General features: G+C 34.9%; 1 protein-coding gene and 1 long non-coding RNA gene across 13 annotated transcripts in view; both read right to left on the reverse strand.

Annotated features, from left to right (window-relative positions):
- PTPRK (protein tyrosine phosphatase receptor type K) overlaps positions 1–26176 on the reverse strand; it is a 618756-nt gene that overhangs the window by 13276 nt on the left and 579304 nt on the right. For 4 of the 12 annotated variants that reach the window (XM_060419594.1, XM_060419592.1, XM_060419593.1 and 1 more), the window contains 9 exons: positions 24558–24593; positions 19924–20108; positions 18066–18153; positions 16888–16964; positions 16660–16677; positions 14150–14186; positions 12512–12609; positions 11963–12079; positions 1785–1939 (listed from right to left, as the gene is read on the reverse strand). In XM_060419594.1, the coding sequence (XP_060275577.1) occupies positions 1785–1939; positions 11963–12079; positions 12512–12609; positions 14150–14186; positions 16660–16677; positions 16888–16964; positions 18066–18153; positions 19924–20108; positions 24558–24593 (811 nt within the window). The remainder of the gene's footprint in view (positions 1–1784; positions 1940–11962; positions 12080–12511; positions 12610–14149; positions 14187–16659; positions 16678–16887; positions 16965–18065; positions 18154–19923; positions 20109–24557; positions 24594–26176) is intronic. The other 8 variants (XM_060419596.1, XM_027972452.2, XM_042253444.1 and 5 more) reach the window with 3 other exon arrangements.
- LOC132660245 (uncharacterized) lies at positions 21189–24551 on the reverse strand. Its single transcript, XR_009601636.1, has 2 exons — positions 22409–24551; positions 21189–21539 (listed from the first exon to the last, which is right to left on the reverse strand). It is a non-coding gene; the product is annotated as an uncharacterized LOC132660245 (long non-coding RNA).

Raw genomic sequence — 26176 nt, forward strand, 5'->3', positions numbered from 1 at the left:
CAGTCTTCATTTTACAAAAATTTCAAGCTCACAGAATTGATCAAGGAGTGGATTTATGCTTTAAAATTTCACCTGAGATTGAAAGACTCATACTTATATCATTGTGGGTGCTCTGGCAAAATGCAGCAATACTATCTTAGTAAGACAGATTCTGGTCAAGGCAAAAGAACATTAATCTAAAACCTTTAAATGGAAAATCTGAGGAGTCACATTTCAGGGGAAGTGTTAATAGTGAGGGTGGGGATGAAAATGTTCGTTATTGCTGGGGAGGAGACCAACAGTAGAAAGAATATTTACATGGTGATCCAAAGAAAAAATGAAAATGAATTGTTAGGTATGAAATATAATTCTTAACAGGTCACAAAGATAGTACTATCTTCTTGTATTTAATTCAGTAGTCAAATCATAATATACTGCTGATTATATTACCCATTGGGAAGATTTCTCCAGTTTTATACATATAAGTCAATGGAGCAAAAAGGTATAGTTCGGATTTTTATGGAAAAATCACTTTGTAGTCAGCTCCCTCTCTTCCATAAATTCAGATGCCCAAGTGGAAGTAGAAAATGACACGTTTCGAGAGCATATCTGAGACTATCGGAGCACCACTGAAGTAGGCAATTCACAGGAAAGGAAACCTCTATGATAAGTCAAGACACTACATAATTGAAAACCTATTTATCTCATTTTCTAAGTGCATAGATAGACTATTAACATTATTTCTTTGAAGTCTGGATTCGGTCATTTCTCTTAAACTTAATTGTTCTTTAAGAAATTTAAGTCAAAGGTATTGTGGCTATCTCTGTTTCTTTTTCTTGCCTACCATCTTCTCAGTCACTGTTCCCAGGGTTTGAGACAGGAAAGTAATTGAAGAGTACATCAGATTTCTTGAGGAGGACTGAATTGTAGATTTTTTTTTTTCAAGGTACACAGTATCTGATCCTAATGAGATGCCTTACTTTTATTTCATTCTCTGTTGTTTTATTTTTCCCCTTTCATATGTGGTCATTTAAATACTGAATAGGCTGGATTTTCAGGGAAAGAAAAATGCTTAAGCACAACCTATTATGTACTTTGGAAGGGATAGTATTTGAGAATGGTGTGCAGCATTTAGGAAAAGCTTTTCAGATTCAGTACATATTTTTCTATTCATATCTCAAAATGAGGCCATGTAATTTGCTTTTAGTATCTTTGGGTACTTGTTTTAAGAGAAGTTTCTAATCAAAAGAGAGTCTGGATAATATTCACATTTTTCTGGCATCTATATGCTGGATTTTACTAATGTAGTTTTCAAGGTCCTCTGAGGGATGGCTTTAAAAAAAATTCTTAAAGTAGATGTTTTACAGCCCAAATTCGTATAATTTAGGCCATTTAATAACTTTGTATGCCTCAAATTTAGTTTTAAAACCTGGGATTCTATTAGGAATTTACTAAATTGGCAAGAACTCTCTGGCTTTACCTACTATTCCATAATATACAGGCTTTGCAAAAGTGATTTAAAAAAACCATAACACACATGCAGATGTTGCCACTAAAAGGCAGAGTTTCTACATCCGCAATTACGGACACTACTACACACATTAAGATGAACGTATTTATTTCTGAAGTTTCTTTTATATCCTCCTTAGAAGCTAACTTTTATTTTATTGCTGTTTTACCTTATTTGTTATACTTGCAAACTGAAACCTTGTAAGCATGTATTAGTTTTTGTGTTTACAAGCCTGGTTTGGATACTTTAAAAAAGCTGTCTGCACAAAGTCAATGTCAGTTGGACCACCACTCACCTGCAATGCACAACGATGGGACCAGCACTGGGAGGGTTGGAGAATTTGACCCGCCGGATGAAGGAAAGGAGGCCTGTAGCATGGTAGGGCACCCCATGGTCAGGCCAGCCAGTGAAATGGAACTGTTTAACTTCACGGATTTCATTGTATCCCCTCTGTGCAAAGACATAAAGAAGTGTTTTCAAGGACCAAAATAGAGCCATTAAAGACAACCATGGGTACTAGACCTGACTGACAATGAAAAAAATGAGAAATTTATCAAAGATACTGCTTTTGCTGAAAAAGGACGCTGACATGGCCTAAGGGATTATCTTTATTTTCAGACAACTGCCAAAGAAAGAAAATAAGAAGTCTTGCTCAGTTCTGTAGGGCTGGGTAAATTTTATTTACCTTGACAGTCTGTTCCTTATTTGGAATGACAACACATAAAATGATTAGGGGAAAAGGAAGAAATGGGAAGTTAAAATGCTGCCCTGTTGACCCAACGCACTGAGTTCTCAAGTGGTGTATAAAAGCAACTTTCTGCTTCTCACCTCACAAAGAGATTTCAATGCCTTGCTTATCCATGTTGAAAATGGTTTTGAAGCATGGCATGTAGGGATTTTCCAGAACAGTGCTACTCTAGATGGGCGTGTAAAAATATACAGACAGCTAAACTGTTCTTTGGCCAGACTATTAACTCTGTGAAATAAATCAGCACACAGAGGATTATTTATAGCAACAAAAATACAAACTGAAAGAAGCAAACATCCATTGCTGTGCCTTTCTCCTATGGGGTTAATTTTTAGAGAAACATTTAAATGCGCATTTCAAACTTTTCCCTTCCTTTTTGTTAAAAGAAGCCCATAGATTGTAGGAACAGCACTTGGAGAATTCAGATGAGATGCTGCAGAGTTTATTTTTAAGAATCCACATTTGTGGCCCCCCAAGCCCCACTAAGGTCTATATATTTACAACTCTACTGTGAACTCTGTGAAATCTCAATCTCACTTGTTCCTCAGAAAAGGTAGAAAAAATTGCATGAAATAAATGAACTAAATGAGAAATTTTATCTTTAGATTCTATCCTAAATATCACCAAAGCCTTGGAAGCCAGTGATCACATCTTATAATTTTTTTTCTTTCCTGTTTTGAGTACAAAACCCCACACAAAGCAGGGTTCAACAAAGAAGTATAATAGTAACAAACATCACTATGGAATTATACAAATAAAATCACTTTCTTAAGTACTTTTGAAGTCAGCTTTACTGAGGAAGGCCATACATTGTTCAAAGATCATCTCCTCAGCATTGATCCTTTTGCTGGAGTTGCTGTAAAGGCCTTGCTCTCTCTAGAAAATTTTAAAATCTGGCAGTGTATGTTTTCTTATTGTTCATTTTACTTAAACTTTCCTGAGTAATTTTCAAATATATGGTTTTTTAAAAATTACTCTTTTCCAGTGTTTTTTATATGAAGAAAATAAATTAAAAATAAACCCTAGTAATGTTATAATTAGTACTGTATCAACTCCATAAAGAGGTATTAATGCCAAGTATTCCCATTCTGGCACATGGGGCATGTCTCCATTTATTCATATCTTTGTGTCCTTCAACACATTTGTAATGGTTTTATGCACTTAGGATCTGTTTTTTTCTTGCTAAATATATTTCTAGATACTTCAGAAGGCTTCTCAGATTTCTCAGTGGTGAAAAATCCACCTACAACACAGGAGATGTAGTCCTGTATTGTAATCCAGGACTCATCCAATACAATCCTCATCCGGTACAATCCCTGTGATGGAAAGCTCCCCTGTAGGAGGAAATCGCAACCCACTCCAGTATTCTTGCCTCCAGAATTCCATGGACAGAGGAACCTGGTGGGCTACAGTCTATGAGGTCACAAAGAATTGGACAACAACAAGAACACATACTTAAGAATTTTTCTTATTATGAGAGAGATTTTAAAATCTATATCTTTATTAATAACATAATGAAAATATATCTTGAATTAGTCACTTAACTTATTTTCATTTTCTTTTTTTAAATTTTCTAACTAGCTTTTTTTTGTATAAAATCATTATACCTTAAAATAATTTCACCCTTTTTAATAGTTTTGCCATTTATTCCTTTTGTTGTCTAATTTCCTAGAGCTTCCAAAAATGTTGGATACTAGTGAGCATGATTATCCACACTGCGTCTCTGATTATATTAATAACTGTAATGCCTCCAGTTTTTCACTCCTCAATATGTGTGCTACTGGTTATTGTTGAAACAGCTTTATCATGTTTAGGGAGTCTCCTTATTCTTTCTAATATAATTAGAGTATTACTATAAATGTATTTTAAATAAAATTAAGTGCATTACAGTATGTATTAATGAAATCACAGGGTTTTGTTCCTTAATGCACTGAGATAATGAAATATTCTTCTAGATTTCCTACCACAGTTGTAAAATCCTTGAATTCTTAAAAAAAACAATCATGATAAATCATGTAGTGATCTTTTCTTAATTCACTGCTATATTCACATTTTCAGTATGTCCTGAATTAAACTGGTCTGCAATGTATATATGTGTGCATACTTGAGAAAGAGAAACAGGCAGAGATTTAAAAAGAGAGACAGAGAAGAGCTTGAGAGAGTCCTACCTTTATGTGGTTCTGTTATCACAGTTCTGCTAGCTTTTAAAATATATTTAGTTGGTTTTAATGGTTTTTCTACGGCCTAAATAGTTTGATTAACTTAGGCATTAGCTATTCACTCTTATTTTCTTTTACCAACTCTTCAGATCCAGAACTCTACTTGGATTAAATACTGGAAATTATTATTTGCTAGAATTTCACTGTATATGGACTAAGATTGGAGAAGGCAATGGCACCCCACTCCAGTTCTCTTGCCTGGAAAATCCCATGGATGGAGGAGCCTGGTAGGCTGCAGTCCATGGGGTCGCTAAGAGTCGGACACCACTGAGCGACTTCACTTTCACTCTTCACTTTCATGCACTGGAGAAGAAAATAGCAACCCACTCCAGTGTTCTTGCCTGGAGAATCTCAGGGATGGGGGAGCCTGGTGGGCTGCTGTCTATGGGGTTGCACAGTCAGACATGACAGAAGCGACTTAGCAGTAACAGCAGTAGACTAAGATCTGTCTCTACGTTCACACATAATATAACTTTCTTAATAGCATCTATAGCCATAGTTCTGTCCCTTTTGTGTTACCCAATGTCACATATTTTGTTTTGATTGCTCTTCATTTGGAATTGACAAGTGGTTTAGTTACTTTACTGATCTTTTCAAGGAAATAGATTTTTGATTAAATTTATTCTTTTTTGTCAGTGTCTCATTTTTATATGGGAGAAGGCGATGGCACCCCACTCCAGCCAGTATTCTTGCCTGGAAAATCCCATGGATGGAGGAGCCTGGTAGGCTGCAGTCCATGGGGTCACTATGAGTGGGACACGACTGAGCGACTTCACTTTCACTTTTCACCATCATGCATTGGAGAAGGAAATGGAAACCCACTCCAGTGTTCTTGCCTGGAGAATCCCAGGGATGGAGGAGCCAGGTGGGCTACCATCTATGGGGTCACATAGAGTCGGAGACGACTGAAGTGACTTAGCAGCAGCAGCAGCAGCATTTCTATATTTATTTTTCCCTTTGTTTTACTGACTTTTCCCCTGATTTTCTAGTTTAACTGTTTTTTAAAAGATTTTATACTATCTTTCAAAATAGAAATCACTTTTGATTATATATTTTTCTCCTAACATGGAATATTTTGATATAAAATTATCTTCATAATACAATTTTAGTTCTGAGGCAATTGTTCAGTCACTCGGTTGTGTCTGACTCTTTGCGAGCCCATAGACTGAAGCATGCCAGGCTTCCCTGTCCTTCATCATCTCCTGGAGCCTGCTCAAACTCATGTCCATTGAGTCAGTGACACTATCCAACCATCTCATCCTCTGTCGGCCCCTTCTCCTCCTGCCTTCAATTTTTCCAAGCATCAGGGTCTTTTCTAATGAGTAGGCTCTTTGCATCAGGAGGCAATAGTTCATTCAAAGATATTCACAAGAGGCCTTTGGTGATTTCTGAGCCTAATTTGGGGAGTTGCTGGTCAGTGATTTGTTGTTATTTTCCACTGGATTTTGGAAACATTTTGAATTTTTATTATGTATTTAAGTTTCCTTTATAACTAGGTTTGTGATTGATTTCTTTTTAGCTTTTTATTTTATATTGGAGTATAGCCAATGAGGGGCTTCCTAGGTAGTGCTATTGGTAAAGAAACTGTCTGCCAATGCAGGAGACATAAGAGAGGTGGGATCCTTGCATTCCTATACACTAATAATAAGAAAGTAGAAAAAGAAATTAAGGAAACAATTCCATTCACCATTGCAATGAAAAGAATAAAATACTTAGGAATATATCTACCTAAAGAAACTAAAGAGCTATATATAGAAAACTATAAAACACTAATGAAAGAAATCAAAGAGAACACTAATAGATGGAGAAATATACCATGTTCATGGATTGGAAGAATCAATATAGTGAAAATGAGTATACTACCCAAAGCAATCTACAGATTCAATGCAATCCCTATCAAGCTACCAGGCACATTTTTCACAGAACTAGAACAAATAATTTCAAGATTTGTATGGAAATACAAAAAACCTCGAATAGCCAAAGCAATCTTGAGAAAGAAGAATGGAACTGGAGGAATCAACTTGCCTGACTTCAGGCTCTACTACAAAGCCACAGTCATCAAGACAGTATGGTACTGGCACAAACACAGAAATATAGATCAATGGAACAAAATAGAAAGCCCAGAGATAAATCCACACACCTGTGGGCATCTTATCTCAACAAAGGAGGCAAGAATATACAATGGAGTAAAGACAATCTCTTTAACAAGTGGTGCTGGGAAAACTGGTCAACCACTTGTAAAAGAATGAAACTAGATCACTTTCTAACACCACACACAAAAATAAACTCAAAATGGATTAAAGATCTAAACGTAAGACCAGAAACTATAAAACTCCTAGAGGAGAACACAGGCAAAACACTCTCCGACATAAATCACAGCAGGATCCTCTATGATCCACCGCCCAGAATACTGGAAATAAAAGCAAAAATAAACAAATGGGATCTAATTAAAATTAAAAGCTTCTGCACAACAAAGGAAACTATAAGCAAGGTGAAAAGACAGCCTTCTGAATGGGAGAAAATAATAGCAAATGAAGCAACTGACAAACAACTAATCTCAAAAATATACAAGCAACTTATGCAGCTCAACTCCAGAAAAATAAACAACCCAATCAAAAAAAGGGCCAAAGAACTAAATAGGCATTTCTCCAAAGAAGACATACGGATGGCTAACAAGCACATGAAAAGATGCTCAACATCACTCATTATCAGAGAAATGCAAATCAAGACCACGATGAGGTACCATTTCACACCAGTCAGAATGGCTGCGATCCAAAAGTCTACAAGCAATAAATGCTGGAGGGGATGTGGAGAAAAGGGAACCCTCTTACACTGTTAGTGGGAATGCAAACTAATACAGCCACTATGGAAAACAGTGTGAAGATTCCTTAAAAAATTGCAAATAGAGCTGCCTTATGACCCAGCAATCCCACTGCTGGGCATACACACCAAGGAAACCAGAATAGAAAGAGACACATATACCCCAATGTTCATCGCAGCACTGTTTATAATAGCCAGGACACGGAAACAACCTAGATGTCCGTCAGCAGAAGAATGTATAAGAAAGCAGTGGAACATATACACAATGGAGTATTACTCAGCCATTAAAAAGAATACATTTGAATCAGTTCTAATGAGATGGATGAAACTCGAGCTGATTATACAGAGTGAAGTAAGCCAGAAAGAAAAACACCAATACAGTATACTGACACATATATACGGAATTTAGAAGTATGGTAATGATGATCGTGTATGCGAGACAGCAAAAGAGACACAGATGTATAGAACGGACTTTTGGACTCTGAGGGAGAGGGAGAGGGTGGGATGATTTGGGAGAATGGCATTGAAACATGTATACTATCATGTAAGAAACAAAGTGCCAGTCTATGTTCAATACAGGATACAGGATGCTTGGGGCTGGTGCATGGGGATGATCCAGAGAGATGATATGGGGTGGGAGGTGGGAGGGGGATTCAGGATTGGGAGCTTGTATACACCCGTGGTGGATTCATGTCAATGTATGGCAAAACTAATACAGTATTGTAAAGTAAAATAAAGTAAAAATAAAAAAAATTAAAAATAAAAATAAAATTAATAAATAAAGAGAGGTGGGATCAATCCCTGGGTGGGGAAGACCTCCTGGAGGAGGGCAGAGTAACCCACTTCGTTTTGTTGCCTGGAAAATCCCATGAACAGAAGAGGCTGGCAGGCTATGGCCCATAAGGTCACAGAGACTCAGACACCACTGAAGTGATTTAGCATGCACGCATAGCCGATGAACAATGCTATGATAGTTCCAGGTGGACAGCAAAGGCATGATTGACTTTTCATAAAACTTAAACGAAGTTATAAGAAGAATGTATATTCCAAATTCTTTCAATGATAATGGAATCTAACTATTCATTAAATCATGTTTGATGGTTCTTTTCTTGAAATCTCCTATATTTTTGCTTATTTATTCTTGATTTGTCTAAGAAATTTTCATACATACTTTATACATGTGATAATAATTATATTGCTCTGTATACTGGTAATTTTCCACTTAATATTTCCCCTAATTATTTTTTATGTTTGTAAAATTACTTTTAAGTATCATTTATAAAGAGTGGTATTTCTAGATCATGGATGTATAACTTTATTGTGGACATTGATGGCTATGTAAAATATCTATGACTATATATGAAGTCATTGTGAACTGAAAGTGAAAGTCGCTTATTCGTGTCTGACTTTTGCGACCCCATGGACTATACAGTCCATGGAATTCTCCAGGCCAGAATACTGGAGTGGGTAGCCTTTCCCTTTTCCAGGAGATCCTCCCAACCCAGGAGTGGAACCCGGGTCTCCATCATTACAGGTGGATTCTTTACCAACTGAACAATTAGGGAAGCCCATGAAGTCAACTGTAGTTTAAATAAATTTCTTAGGATAGGTGCATGGAAGGTAAAACTAGTTGTCAAACGATATCAATATTTTAATATTTTGTAGATGCACTGCTTTACTGATTTACAGAGAGCTTGTGTGCATGTGTGCTAATTTGCTTCAGTTGTGTCCAACTCTGTGAGACCCTATGGACTGTAGCCTGCTAGGCTCCTCTGTCCATGGGATTTTCCAGGAAGAAATACTGGAGTGGGCTGCCACGCCCTTCTCTAGGGGATTTTCCTGACCCAGGGATTGAACTCATGTCTCTTATGTCTCCTGTATTGGCAAGCATGTTCTTTACCAATAGCGCCACCTGGAAAGCCAGAGGGTTTATGGCAATTTAAATATGATCAGCAACACATGAAAATATGTCTCATCATACTCTTAAAATCAATCAGGATTATTATTCTTTTTCTAAACGTGCTTGCTGATTTGAAGGTAAAAAATGGTATATCAGCACATGAGGTTAAACATTTTCAATAGGCATGTTAGCAGTTGCTTTTTTGTGGGGCAGAGATTCTGATATTTCCTTTATATTTATATTAAAGCTATGAGTTAAAAATAATAAATAATCACAATTTCTTTGTTGTGTGTGTATCTTTTAATTAATTTTTTGATACAGATAATTTTATGCTTTTGTATGATCAAATTTATTAAACTTTTCTGTAACAGTGTATGTTATTACTTCTGTCTTACTTTAGTCCTCTCACACTGCCCACTAGCATTAGTCTTTCTGAACCTTTTTTTTTTTAAAAGTCAGATTATGTTACTCCTGGGCTCAAACCCTCCAATGGCTGGCTACTTTTACCTTTCATACAAACTAAAATCATAGTGGCTCACAAGACCTCACTTATCTGGCTCTGTGATTTCTCTGACTTTAAATCACATTTCTTTCCCTTTCACTTACCTATCTCTCAATACCCTAGACTCTAGTATATTTCTTACTGTGACAGGAATATCATGCTTCTAGGTCTATAAAATCACTGTTCCCTCCATCAGGAATATTCTGCCAGGGACAACACCCCTGGGATATAATCCTTCCATGGGCTATAGTCATATTACTCTCTACCTCACTTGCTTCAAGCCTTTAGTTCAGTTCAGCTCAATTCAGTCACTCAGTCATGTCCGACTCTATGCGACCCCATGAATTGCAGCACACCAGGCCTCCCTGTCCATCACCAACTCCCGGAGTTCACTCAGACTCACATCCATCAAGTCAGTGATGCCATCCAGTCATCTCATCCTCGGTCGTACCCTTCTCCTCCTGCCCCTAATTCCTCCCAGCATCAGAGTCTTTTCCAATGAGTCAACTCTTCACATGAGGTGGCCAAAGTACTGGAGTTTCAGCTTTAGCATCATTCCTTCCAAAGAAATCCCAGGGCTGATCTCCTTCAGAATGGACTGGGTGGATTTCCTTGCAGTCCAAGGGACTCTCAAGAGTCTTCTCCAACACCACAGTTCAAAAACATCAATTCTTCAGCGCTCAGCCTTCTTCACAGTCCAACTCTCACATCCATACATGACTACTGGAAAAACCATAGCCTTGACTAGACAGACCTTAGTCGGCAAAGTAATGTCTCTGCTTTTGAATATGCTATCTAGGTTGATCATACCTTTCCTTCCAAGGAGTAAGCGTCTTTTAATTTCATGGCTGCAATCACCATCTGCAGTGATTTGGAGCCCCCCAAAATAAAGTCTGACACTGTTTCCACTGTTTCCCCATCTATTTCCCATGAAGTGATGGGACCGGATGCCATGATCTTCGTTTTCTGAATGTTGAGCTTTAAGCCAACGTTTTCACTCTCCTCTTTCACTTTCTTTTTTTTTTTTTTTAATTTTTGTTTTTACTTTATTTTACTTTACAATACTGTATTGGTTTTGCCATACATTGACATGAATCCACCATGGGTGTACATGCATTCCCAAACATGAACCCCCCTCCCACCTCCCGCCCCATAACATCTCTCTGGGTCATCCCCGTGCACCAGCCCCAAGCATGCTGTATCCTGCATCGGACATAGACTGGCGATTCGATTCTTACATGATAGTATACATGTTTCAATGCCATTCTCCCAAGTCATCCCACCCTCTCCCTCTCCCTCTGAGTCCAAAAGTCCGCTATACACATCTGTGTCTTTTTTGCTGTCTTGCATACAGGGTCATCATTGCCATCTTTCTAAATTCCATATATATGTGTTAGTATACTGTATTGGTGTTTTTCTTTCTGGCTTACTTCACTCTGTATAATCGGCTCCAGTTTCATCCATCTCATCAGAACTGATTCAAATGTATTCTTTTTAACGGCTGAGTAATACTCCATTGTGTATATGTACCACAGCTTTCTTATCCATTCATCTGCTGATGGACATCTAGGTTGTTTCCATGTCCTGGCTATTATAAACAGTGCTGTGATGAACATTGGGGTACATGTGTCTCTTTCTATTCTGGTTTCCTCGGTGTGTATGCCCAGCAGTGGGATTGCTGGGTCATAAAGCAGCTCTATTTGCAATTTTTTAAGGAATCTCCACACTGTTTTCCATAGTGGCTGTACTAGTTTGCATTCCCAACTCCTCTTTCACTTTCATCAAGAGGCTTTTTAGTTCCTCTTCACTTTCTGCCATAAGGGTGGTGTCATCTGCACATCTGAGGTTATTGATATTTCTCCCGGCAATCTTGATTCTAGCTTGTGCTTCTTCCACTCATGTTATTTTTTCAACTACTCCTTTCTTGATCATTCTTTTAAAACTGTAAACTATTCCTTCCTCTGCCTCAGCAATGTTCCCTTTTTCCATTCCCTACATTATTTTTATACATGGCATTTTTCAAAAGATATGATGTTTTTATTTATTAATTTTTATTGCCTTTCTCCCCGCAACAGATTATAAGCTCCACAAAAGAAAGGGTTTAATACATGTCTCAAGGTTCAGAAACATACCTGGTACATGTTATGCTCATAATAAATATTTGTGAAATGAATAAATAAATAGATGGATTTTATAGCATCCTTATAACAACTCTTGACAGGGATTTTAAGAAAAAAGAAACAATTTCAATATACTTAATTTTGTAGAATGTTAAGGTACTTACCCTTTCCAGGGTGAATGTCCTAACTACATATTCGGCAAGTGGTTCCATTTCTACACAAGTTACTTTGAAGTCACCATAAACTTCAGTATCATCAGGCCAATACTTATAGCATTTAACCTAAATGACAAAAAGTATATATAGGTCAACCTGAATATGTAATACACATTAATCAAGATGATTTAATTTCAGTGATAACTCTTCAGGTCATAGTTAAAAGACAGTTTAAAAATCCATAAATAATAAAAAAATCGATAAATAAAAGAATCTGTAACACAATAGATAGAAAGATTTTGCATAATCTCATAAAAACATACAAGCCTGACAATGCAACTAGATTCTAACATAAAATCAAAGCTTATTTACTTTACTACATGAGAAATCAAATAATTTCTTAGCAATCAAAGATTCACTTAGGAGCACTCAGTTGAAATGCTATGGCTAAGAAAGTTTTTCAAACAATTGAATGGTATTCTATTCTACGTGTGTTATGTATTGCTGTTCAACTTATACTCATATTTTATAACACACAGGGTGTTTTTTGCCTCTTACCCGGCCAACTTCAACTAAATTTGTGACCATCACAATGCATGCAGACTGCTCTTGCCAGATCATTCTCCAGAAATCATACACTGTTTCATGAACTGGGCCTATAAAAAATTAATTTGAATAGTATGTTATCAGAGAAATTGTGTAGGTAAAAAGAAGTGTAGATAAGAAAAAGAACAATATAAACTAAATGAACCAAAGTAGAAATTGTAAAGGCCTAGCACAAAATGTCACTAAAAGTACTTCAATTCAAATCTAAATTCACACTAAAGGCAAAACAATAGGTGTATACAAGTTTGTTTGCTTCAGTTTGCCTTCTGTGTTTTCAAATTCAGAAGATAGCACTAGTTTTTAGAGTACTTATATCTCTCTTGTTGATGTTGTATAGTCCACTTAGTCGTGTCCAGCTCTTTGCAATCCCATGGACTATAGCCCACTAGGCTCTTCTGACCATAGGATTTCCCAGGCAAGAATACTGAAGTGGGTTGCCATTTCTTTCTCCAGGGGATTTTCCTGACCAAGTGATCAAACTTGTGTCTCCTGTGTTAGCAGGCAGATTCTTTATTCACTGAGCCACCAGGGAAGCAGGGGCTGTATCTGTCTCTAAGTTACTTTAATTCATCTTCATGTAAATAGCAAAATAGGAAGTCTTATGCCACCATCAACCAAACAGCAGACATTACTAATTAAATATACACACATCATTTATAAACAGTGCAAGTTTAGGGGTTAATGAAGAACTATCAGATATATAAGGACATGTGCTAATTTATGGTATCATCTCTGAGCTGCAAAAGCATCTACTGGGCTAAACTTTACCCTAATAGCATGAAACAAGAATATCATTCACCATGGATGATCTTTCTAACTTTAAAGAGTTTATAATTAATTAAACTCAGTAACTCCAAAGATATGGGAAAAACACTTAGAAAATAACCTGTGTAAAAACAGCAAATTAACTTTTGTTTTACTTTCCTTTTTTATAAAGTAAGATGTGCAGTTTTCTTATCTGATGGTCAGTGGTCAGTTTGGGGAGATAACTAAAGGTATCTTGGTATGGTCGTTAGGATACTTTTATTCCCCAGTGTGCCACTCTAACAAGATTTCTTCACTTTCTTCTACTTTTCTACGAAGAATGAACTCAACTAAGTTCCCTTCAGCCCTTCCCTATGTTTTAGTCTTGACTTGTAAAAAAAACTGTTGCAACTCAGTCCAACATGGCAATGTTGGCCTTGGGTACTATTACATGCCAGCCCAACAAACTCTGCTGCAAAGAAATAGGCACCTTATATAAGATGAGATCTCAGTTGCTTTCATCAAAAAATAAGTAATTTCTCTGCCCAGCACTGTTTACTAGTGCTCTGGGACATCCGGATACCAAGAACCAAATCTCAAAGACTACCAGCAGCTTCTATTTTACTTTTAATTAAAAAAATAAATCAAGGTTTAATTTATATACATGTTAAAGAGATAAAACAATCTGTATTATACAGATGAATAAAGAACAGTGTTAAGTAGAAGAGCTGATTTTTTTTTAACTTATCAAATTGCAAGAAAACATCATATGGATGAATTAAGCAAGTTTCATTACTCTATAATTGTTTGGTTATTCTACTCTATTTAAAAAGGGCAAAGTTTTACCTTGAGTCGCAATGTAGTGGCTTGGTCTCTGGTAGCCCTAAAATAGGAGAACAAAGTGGTCATCATTTTATATCTGTGTCAGAAATAAATGAATGAAGGCATAAAAAGATGAAGACAACCACCTGTTAAGATTAAGTTATAGCAAAAAGTCCAGAAATGAGTAGTGAACTCATAGTTCACTTCTCAAACCTAGGTTATCTGAAAGGTAAAAATAAAACAAAAATTAAATATTTTAAGGGGTCTGATTAGAATACATATTGCACAATTGAGTTTTGCTTGCTAGGAAATAACTTTATAGATTTTGTTTGGTTTCACTACAATGTTTATGCCTTCATGTTAATCTTTGGTTTAATTCCTGGCAAAACTGTGTCCAAAAAAATTAATTCTTATTTTATCATCCAAAAGTACAACACACTGCATTACAAATGGACAACGACATATTAGAACCATAAAAAAATAACAGAACATTCCAATGTTAGAGCTGGACAATGCATGTGTGCATCAGTCAAAGTCCTGCTGAGATTTTTTTTACAGAATATTTCTATTTGATAATATGTTCAGGAATCTGCCAAAACTATTTTGTATGTGCTGATAATATTAATTTACACACACATAATTATAGGTACACACATATATAGGGAAAAAAACTTTAAAAAAAATGCGTCTTATCCTGAACAAAAGGTTTAGCACATTTTTCTTTATTTTTATAGTGTGCCAAGAGTTTTATGTGGTTAAGCACTTGATATTGTTTCATAAAGAAATTACTCTAAATAAAAGATAAGTTGTCAGTTGCTTTCAATTGATTTGAATTTCAATAGATCATTAATAGCAAAAATGTTAATAGGGTTAAGCTTTGTCTTTGTTGTGTCTTCAGCAAAGGGTTTTAGTAAAAACTTGAGTTAGCAGACCATCTGGTCCTTTCCAAAACATCTATAAGACATTTGGTGCATACCAAAAATTGTTGATATTTACAGGACCCTTGGTTGTGCCCAAAGTGTCCATAAGACATTTGGTCCATGCCAAAAGGTCCTTAAAAATTGTTCCTGTCCAAAATGTCCATGAGCATACTTGGTCCATGCCAAATGGTATTGGATGGCACCAAATATCAAGGACTTCTTGCATGGACCAAATGTCTCCATGGACATTTTGGAAAGGAGCAAATATCAAGGATGTTTTGGTATGGACCAAATGTCTTAACGGATGTTTTGGATAGGACCAAATGTCCTGCCAGGGTCTTGGCAGAAAACCAAGGTTAAATTAAATAGGTAAGAACAAGTACAAATTTGTCAGAGAACTGTTGATATTTTTATTCTAGAGAGTAGACTGTTTAGTTTTCCATATTGAATGAGAGTAAAATAATGATCGAAAATTTAACCAATATACTCAAAGACTATAGTTAATAAAATTCACTAATTCAAATATGTAAATAATGACAAGTCGCAAAATATAAAACATGAACTTAATGAATACAATAAAATTATTTATTATTTAAAGAAATTATAAAAAGTTAGATCCTAATTATATATTTTGCATATCTATAAATGTATCATATTTGCTGTAATTGTTGATATTTCTATCTTTTGCCTTACAAGTAATGCAAATTTAGAATTAATTCATTTCAGTATGCGTGAACTATTTTTTTAAATAGTGAAGTTTAATGAGTACTTAATATGTGCTAGGCATTGTGCTAAATGATCAACATGAATTACTTCATTTAATTCTCACAATAAAATGATGAGGTTAGTGGTATTGTTATTATCCCCACTGTAAAGATGAGGAAAGCAAGGGACAGAGGGATTAATTAACGTTCTTGCAATTTCCAGTGTGATTTTGAACCAAGAAATATGAACAGAGCCTGTCCTTCTTGGATATAATATACTGCATCCTAAATATTTTATTTTATTTGATAATTACTTGCATTAAACAAAGGATCTCCATGTACATATGTCTTAACCAACACTGAACAGTGGAATGTATATCAAAACAAACTTTCATTTTTATGATTCAATATATATGTGTGATATGTGTATTTTATAAATGCAATTTTGTAATTATTTTGCCTAAGTAATTTTAATACTTAACAAACCAATACCACACACCACAAAATAGTCTCCCTACCCATTTTTAACATCAGAAGTCAAATGTAAAAAAGTAAAATTTCAGAAACACTAATACACATCATACTATCCAGCTTCTCACATATGTTTAGGGAAGGGTAGGATAAAAGCCAGAAACAGAAACCATCAACAAATAAAACTCGAGTACATACTAAATTGTCAAAAGCTAAAAATGATCCTGCTTTTCTAAACATAGAAAAGGGAGGGAGGTAAAATAGATCTTTACACATGTAAAGGAGTTACAGAAAAATGAACATAGATATACTGTATGAGGCTAGTTAGGTGAAGCATGCAGAAAGAACTAGTAGTAAGCATTAGTAAAAACTGTAATTAAGAGTGGTTACATTAAGTATTTATAATAGGGTGCTGTTATTTACATATAGTGGTACTTACATCCCTGTACAGCCAAATCTACAGCCCAAACCAAAGTCAGGTGTGAAAGAAAGCACAACAACGTCAGTAAGTACTAGGACGCAGAACAAAGAAAAGTGTACAGTTTGTTCTTTATTTTAAAAAGCTAGCAATCACTTTATAGGTAATAAAAAGGAAAAGATTTATATATATACATATATATATATATAAGTCAATAAATCGGGCATACTGCAGGATAAAAATACTCACGTCTATATAGTTGGCATTAATGTAATCTGAAGAAGGATCATCCTCAACAGGTTGCAGAATTACTCTGGAGTGATCATCTAAGATTTTTAAAGGATTAAAAAAAAGCTGTTAAATTTCCCCCCTGTTTTGAGACAATGACCCTAGTAGAAACTTAAAATAATTCAGTGGTTAACAACAGATTAGCCATAATATACTTTTAAAATTTCACTGGATACCAGTCATTTGAAAAAATGCAAGAACTTTAATGAGCTCATTACTTATTTTGATGATAATATTCTGTTAAGAAAGCTTCAATGACTAGCATCTTCATAGTCAGGAAATTTTTAGTAGAAATGATAATAATGTCTGATAAATAATCATTTGAGTCATAAATTTTTCTGAATTACTAAACTTGCCTTAACTCCTAATTTTGCTTGTTAGGCATGATTTTAAATGGGTGGGATCTTTTCTCACTGTACTTTACAGCAAATGGGCCACAGAATTAGTGAGTGAATTTTGAAACCCTACTCTCAACTTCTTATTTTGTGAGAGTTATGGTTACTCTCACAAAGGTTAAACTCTGATGTATTCAAAAGAGACTGTAAAATAATTTAAATTGAGAATAAAGTAGTCTAAGTAAAATCAGCAGCTAGTTACAAGCTAAACTATCTGTCACTTTTCTTACTGCTCCTACGGTTTCATATGATAATCAATTTATTTATCTCATGAACACACCTTGAAGACATAATCAGGAGGAAGTCCCTAATGATAAATAACTTGGAGCAAATGGGATTCAGGCACTGGCTCCAAGAAAGGAAACAAGGTATATGGAAGGAATAACACTCCCACCTTGAATGTGTTTGGTGGAAGAGTTATAGTAATTTAGCATGAAAAAAATCCTTCATATTCATTATCCTAATATTTTCAGTTGTTAATGACACCTCCAGGCACTTATGTGCAAACAGCACATTATCACCACAAGATGAAGAATCTGAGTCAATTAATGAGAATGATGACAATTTCAGAATTGCTGCCAATACCCAATGCTGTTATAATATTAAATAGGTTACTTTATAAACAGACTGCCATCCTCTGGGTTTTTTTTTAAAGTTTAAAACCATAGAAGGAGTAATTGCAAATTTACCCTTTATCTTCTACACCTGGTTTTTACATTTATCAAGAATCATAAGAGAACTTACATGCTATAATGTTTCCATATCTGTTTTTTGCTCTATTTTGATCTTTTTTAGCTACATCCCAAGATGCTGACTGTCCTTCAAAGAAGCTCTAGAAAAAAGCAAAATTAACAAGCACACTGAATTTAATTCCTTTCCTTGAATCAAGTCTGTCTGTTTTAAAGACTAAAATAGTAAAAGCCACTTTCTCAGGGAGGAAGGGAGTCCTACAGCAGTAAACAAGATCAATTTTCAGACCTCAAACTTGTTTGTTGGACTCCTACTTGTTCATCTTGGATTGGACTGAGTTCAAATTGAGGACAACAAACAACTTTAGGGGGAAAAAAGCGGGGGGGGGGCGGGGGGAGGAGCCTTGAAAGTATTTCAAATTTAACATCACTGCAACTTTGTGAGACGGAAGTAGAGAAAGCATCAGAGACTTCAAAACTACTTTTAATGAGCATCTTTCAAAAATATGCTTCCTTTAGCATTTCTAACAGGACAAAGAAAACCTGTTTCCTCCCATAATTATTCATTAAATCATGTGCAATACATCATATTTTAGTTTCTTTGAAGATCCTGAAAAGGACTCAGTCTCCACAACAAGAGACCATATGAAAATTGAAAAGAGTCACCATCTCCAAGAATCTTGGAACAGATGAATTTGTTGATTGGTTTAATTACCATATGCAGCAATTTAAAATATGAGTATAGATATCTTTTTGCAGAAAAACTTAAAACTTTGCTCAACACAAGAAAGGGGGTCTTCAAAGAGCCAATGGTCTTTGAAGTGAGATGACACAGGAATACTCACGCAATGAACAACAACAACAAAATGGTTCTGATAGAATATTGTAATTCCTTGTACTATTTTTGTTTTAGTTTTTTAATATAAATTTATTTATTTTAATTGGAGGTTAATTACTTTACAATATTGTCACCACAGCATAGTGTTTCCAGCGTATATCTAAAACCGACATTCAAAATTCAAAAATAATTTTATTCACTTCCAAACTAAGGTATAACAAGTAATCTGTAAATAAAAGGCGATGTTTAGAAGATTCCTTATGAAGTTAAATGTATTATATTTTTGGTGGTCTTTCAAAGTAAAGTAGTCCTTGGCTTCTTTCATTTTAATTGTGTGTGTTTGATGGTGGAGGTACTTTCTTCTACACCCCAGAGTGACATTTCTGGTACGTGAAAAGTAGCAAAAGAACTATTTCCTTTTTGCTATATTATGCACATTGGGATGTTTAGTTAAATAACTTCCTCTGTGGTATAATCTTGCTGTTTTAGTTTGGGTAGGAAGGGGAAATAAGGATGAAAGAATTTCCCACGTCCTTTTTTGGAGCTGCTTTTTGTTGTCTGAATTTGGAGTACTCTGTTTTTCTTCCCAGCCACCCTCAACCTATAATCCTCAAAACAAAACTCAGAGTGACAAGTAACACATTTAACACCCATAGCTTGATCTTATTTTCAACAGAGGGTCAACACGCAAAGAGGCAGACAAGTATCCACTGCTTAGGTCATTCAAATGGCAGACACTGCAAAGGTACACCAGGACTCAAGATAGTCTGCTATGGATTTTTGAGTGGGGAAAACATAAGGTCTAACAAACTGGTCTCTAAGTAGCATAGTAAAATAATTATGGAATCCAGCATTTTTTATTAAAATGAATTTTGACCCAGCTACATCCCCTGGAAATATCCTTTTTTCAATCCATCTACATCCTTCTCCTCAAATGCCCACTTGATTGTTCACAAAGGATTAGAGGGTCTACAGAGTATTCCAGTGCTTGCTATGTAAATGGAAGGAAAAGCTGCTAAATTCTGCTGAGTATCATGGTTAGAAATAAGATTCAACATAGTATTGAAACTTTCACCTCATATTCCTCTTTGAACCCATAGCTGTCTGATGTCTTCATGAGATTAATGTGCTGCAGTAAGTCGGCTACCCTGATGGCTGGGTGCAGCTGTCCCGTCTGGTAAGGGGATTCTGTCCCCTCACACAGGTAGCGAGGTACATCAAGAAGACGACTGGATTCTGCTGTAGCACTGTGGTTCTCATCTGCCATGTTTCAGATTCCAGAAGATTAAAAAAAAGACAAAGTTACCTTGTTTAATATATATCTATGCAAAGCAGATTTTAAGATCTTATGATCTTTCTGATAATAGGAGGAAGAAAGAAACATAGTACAGACCTAGGGCAGCATCCCTATAAAGACAAAGCCTTTTACTTCAGCTCCAGGTAGGAGGTCAGGGCATATTATTAATATGTGTATATAAGCAAGACAACAGATGCTGTGAGATGTAGAGAAACAGCTGATCCACTTTAAAGAAGTATAAGTGGGAGATTTTGCTGAGTTCTGACTTTTTTCTTCTATCTTCAGTCACAGCAGTATATTGTGGGACAAGAAGATCAAGTTGTCAATTGGAGAGGTGTTTTCATTGTTGATTAAATTGAACAAATTCTTTCCCACCCATATCCCAACCTCCCTATATAGGCAACCCATCCCCACTGTAGTCCTACTTATGCCCTTCCACCTGGGACGTTTTACCATGAAACACTCCAGACCCGTAAACCTGAACCTTTTACAGAATCAGCCCACGGCCCGCTATGTCTGCTAGCCAGGTTACACGTGCATTTGCGCTTCATCTCTACTCCCTTGGTTTATTATTATTGCTATTTTTTATTGCGGATACATTTTGACTCTTCTGGTTACTGTGTACAAGAAACCTTGGTTTGTCTCTGGGACAAAATATTTAGATACTTCTGGAATTCCTCCATGGCCCATCTTGGCTGAGTTACACAGCGCCTGCTTTACGTTCCCATGGCCTTCTGTTCGCCTACATTCATTTCACTCACAATGTATTTTAATCAGTTATTTCTTGATCTCTTTTTCTAACTAAACTCTAAATGCTTAGCATGTAGAGACAAGAGTCATAGTTTTCTTTTTATTCTTAGTGCCTGGTAAAAGCAGTCACTCAATAAATATTTCAATATTTCAATGAATCAATTAGTTACAAATCCATTAAATCCCTCACCACCCACATTTAAGTGCAGGCCCCATCCCAACTGTGTTGTTAGCTTAAAATGAAAAGAAACTCTTAAGTCTCTGTCATAAGAAGGAAGAAAAGAACAAGAACATTTTACCTCTGAAAAATAAATATTATTTTAATGACCATAGTGCTAATCATTACAACGAGAAGAAGCATGCTTATAATGATCACATTTAAACTTACCATCTTTAAAAAAAACAAATGTTTTAAGGGGTGTTACTTTGGCAAACGTTATACTGCCATACTCATTAACAGAAGAGAAAGTACACTCTTAGGGGAACTTTTGTTTTAATGATACTGCATACTGTAGAGAACGATATTTAGTTAACAGTTAAAACATATTTCAAGTGCTGGTACATTTGCCTGTTCTATCACCAACTCTACAAATAGGATATGGCAAAAAATGAATTGTTGTCCCCATGATAAACATTTTTTCTTCCTGGAGAAGGAAAAAAAGAAAAAGAACCCCACAATCAGATTTGTGTGCTTCTATAATTTAGCTTGATTGCATTTACTTTATTTTCTCTTACTAGGCTGAATGTAGTTTTTTCTTTTGCATTTACTTCTAACACTCCACATTGAATTTAAAAAAAATTCTGTTGGATTCTGTTTGGACCTAAAAATACCCAAAAGAATTAATGCTTTTTACTCTGGTTTCCCACCCCTCTACACACAAACATCTGCTAGCAATCATGATTCACGAGTGTTTACTATTTTTTCTATGAGACGACACTCAGTTGGTCTACCTTTGCTAAAATACTGCAATCAATAGACTGACATAAAGAAATATACATCTTCCCTGTAAAATTAAATCCAGAAGCCACTGATTGGGGCACTATCACAGAATATACAGCTTAGGATAAGAAGTAAAGAGAACAGGCTCTTAGGAAGGCAAAATGCAATCACCCAAGCTGGAATAAAGGCAGTCAGTGCTCTGTGAGGCAGACCCAGAGCTCACATTGTACTTGCTGGAGCAGTGGAATATTTACATTTGTAAAAGGCTCAGTAAGAAACAGAGGATTCAGCCATATTTCAGATCTTACATGATTACGTATCAATATGAGATAGACAGTGCCTTTTGCTTTGCATTAAGCTTTAATACAGTAGTACAATGAGCAGTATTTTTAAAATAATCACACATGAATTATTAATATCTATACATTTCTACCTCACCTCATTGAATTACCCAACAATGCGACTAGAAGCAAGAGTACATGTACTAATTATTATCCTCACTACACATTTATGAATAACTTTAAATATTTCTTTGAAGGACAGGTCTTCTAGAGTTCTTTGCAATACACTTACCAGTAATAGGGACTTTAACCCAATGCAGCAGTGAAACACAAAAAAACAAAAATATGAATCAATACAAAAGTTTCCGACTTCTTTTTAAATCAGTAAGCAGATATTAATATCAAGCAATATTTGAAGTGATTTCAAAAACTGCTTTATAAATACAAAATAAACTGGATGTAAAACTATAAACACAGTGATTCCAAGAATGATGAAAAATGCAACAAATCATTTCTAAATTTGGTATGATTAACAAGCTATTTAGTTTTCAAAGAAGAAATATAAATATCAACCAGCTAGACTTACAAAATGAAATAAAATGCACAATGATTTTTTAAATGAATAGATTTATAACTCTGTTGCGTTAACTCTAGCCTTCCTTAAAAATAAATATCCTCTTTCATGGGAAAATTATTACAATAATATTTTAAACTTTATACATTATCTCATTTTCTCTTTACTAAGCTCTGTGGAGAAGATATGGTAAGAATTATTATATCATTTTACTGAAGGGGAAGCAAAGACATTTTTTATGAATATTTTCATGAGTTCATATTTGTGAGTTCACAAGAGGACTGAGAGTTATTAGACCCAATTCTACATGTCTTTGAATATTACCATAAGGAAATTTTAACAGGTAACAATCTTTTTCCTTGAATTTTTAATAACTTCATTGAATTTAATTTATGAGCTTGATGCTGACCTCATTCTACAGTGCTCAACAGAAGATGACATTTTCAGAGGAATTTGATGCCTCTCAAAGATCGTGATTCCTGGCTCTTCCCTATATGATTAGGCCATCCTTTGGGGCAAATTCCCTGACCTTGCTGGTGGGAATATCAAAGGGAGAGCGCAATCAGAGACAGAAAACACTGACTTACAGATTCTTTTAGAATATCCCTTTGTATTATAAAATTTTAACTTTTAGTAACTATTTTAGTCAAAAAGGTATATTTTATTTAACTGAGTTAGTTCTATTGTTCTAACATATTTTGAAAATATAATTAAACATTGAATACATTGATAATAAAAATATGTGTAAACTGATGTCTTATGTTCAAAGAAATTTAAATATAAAGCATGAGAACTTGGAATTTTAAAGGTACATTTATCTGGCAATTTCTACATTTCTCTGATTAAATCTTAAATATTAGAAGCACGGGGACAAACTGATAAGACAACTTGTGAACGTACAAGCCAGCTGGTCAAATCATGGCTATGTAATTCATCAAGGGATAGAGTGCAAATCGAAATGAAACTCATTGCATTCTTAAATATATTGTTAAAGATTTATTTAGTTTTACAGCTGGAAAGGTCTTATTTATTACTAGCAATACTAGCTGTCTTAGATGTTATATGCTGGTAGTGTTAGTTGCTCAATCGTGGCCAACTCTTTGCGACTCCATGGACTGTAGGCCGCCAGGCTTCTCTGTTCATGAAATTCTCCAGGCAAGAATTCTGGAGTGGGTTTCCATTTCCTTCTCCAATGTAGTGGTAAATCTTGGATTAATGTAAATTTTTTGAAAGATAACACTTATCATGTAAAGTGCATATACAATGTAAAACTCCATTATTAACACTGTAGCAATTTTACCTGCATTTATAAATTCTTAACTAAGACAAAACTAAAGCAAATGCACAAATGCCAAATGTTTACTTGGAAATTTATTCTTTAGTTGTTATAAAATTAGGAGGATTTAGAAAAATCCCTTTAAATCAGGTATATTATATATATATATATACATATATATATATACATATATATATGTATATATATATATACATACACACACACACACACACACACACACACACACGTGATTCTGGTAGCACTGGCCCCTGAAATGTGTACATTTGGATTCATTCTACTAACTTGCATATATAAACATTAGTTATATATTCATATTAAGGGTCCTTGTACTCACTCCAAATCTAACAGAACCTAGAATTAAAGGATAAGTTGTTTTAAAAAAGTATACCCAACTAATTTGAAATGCACTAGATCTAATTGGGTTGATCACAATTGCTCTCTGATAAAATCAGGACTACATTTTCAAAATCAAACTGCTTCCTGCACTGTAAATACTGTGTAGACAAAGCTGTAACCCATGCAAGAAGGTGTGATCCATGCAAAAATGATGACAAAGAATTAGGGCCTCACCTAACACAGCGGTCGGCACAAGTGGATCACTGGGCACTGCAGGAAAACAAAGCTCATGAAGGAATATATTGCCCTAAAGCTGTATTTCATATTCTTTTTTCCTTTACAATAGATTTGTCATTTCTTAAGAAATATAAATACTAAACTTTCTTTATTACTATAACCTGCAAAGGGACCATTCTTTTTCTCAACTTGGGTTACCTCAAAATACCAGGAAAGGTGCATCTATAATTATAGTTCAGTAGTTAGTCCAATTTTAAAAACCAAGAAGATTCAACTTCAATTTATAAAGATTATAAAATTAGGGGGAAAAATGCATTTAGATCTATCCAGGGTGAGGTACTTGGAGAGGTAATTATATTCATTCTACTTTTGCTAACTTTGGAAAATAGATTTAATCCTTTCTCCAAGTTCATAAGTGTATATTTAGAGATATACTGCTAAATTCAAACTTCATAATAAGGTATACAGGCATTAGATAAAAAAGCTTTGGAAACAAAAATTCTTTCAAGTCTTTAATTGATTAATTTTTAAATCAAATGGTTAGAGAAATGATACATCTATACTTTCAGCAAAACTTTCAATAGCAACAATGTTTTATGTTTTTCTCTATTATTTATCTTACAGTGAAAAAAAAAATAGAACAGATCAGAAAGTCCTTATCACTATTAAAACTAAATTCCAAAATGACTCATTATAATATCCTTAACTACTAATATGATATAGGTACATATCAGGGAAAATCATGGCCAATAATTTTTAAAAAGTTTGCACCAAGCTGAACATTTCAGAAAAAACATTCCCTTTTGAAAAGCCATAAAGGCATAAACCTACAAATACTTTATTTTCTCAGTCTTACCACTACATATTTTTATAATCTGTATCGAAAATAACACTTCTATTGTTTACTTCTTTCCTTATACAGTTTTTCCCAAACTGGGATCTGTGGCAAATGCCTCTGTGGACACAAGGCCAAGGATAAACACAATTTGCTTTCCTCAAGTACCAATTTCACTTAGTTATTTGAAGAGACAGTCAGGTAATTGAACTTAATTTTAAGTAACAAAATAAACACAGTGCTATCGAATGGGATAAACAAAATTCTTGAAAATTTGAAGATAAACAATAATACTGATCATGGGGCATCAAACAATACTTTAGAGGAACTGTTTTAAAAGATATGCCTCCACAGATAAACATTTGCAATTCTTAACATAGATGAGTGAATAGATGGATTTCACCATTCCCTCTCAATCCCTCAGTTCAAGTAAACTTTCGGACTTCACACCAGATACTTAACAGTATGTAGATTTCTCTTTTCTCTGGTTAACTTTTTATTAGTGAAATTCTTGAGGCATCTATAGAATAATTAAATAGAATGACTTTTCCCATGCCAATAATTCCCAGAAAGAATTATGATATCTCATATCTCAAAAGACTTAACCTTACACAATGGAAGATTCAAATACAAAGCAATTATAAATTCTGATGAGCTAATTTTATGTAGGCAATCAAATATTTTAACTTAAAGCAATAAGATTTGGTCTGAGTGGTGTATCAATGTCTCTTATAGTAATGAAATTCATACAGTTTGAAGTTAAACTAAATCAAATATCAAG

The sequence above is a fragment of the Ovis aries genome, chromosome 8, assembly GCF_016772045.2.
Source record: "Ovis aries strain OAR_USU_Benz2616 breed Rambouillet chromosome 8, ARS-UI_Ramb_v3.0, whole genome shotgun sequence".
NCBI classification, from domain to species: domain Eukaryota; kingdom Metazoa; phylum Chordata; class Mammalia; order Artiodactyla; family Bovidae; genus Ovis; species Ovis aries.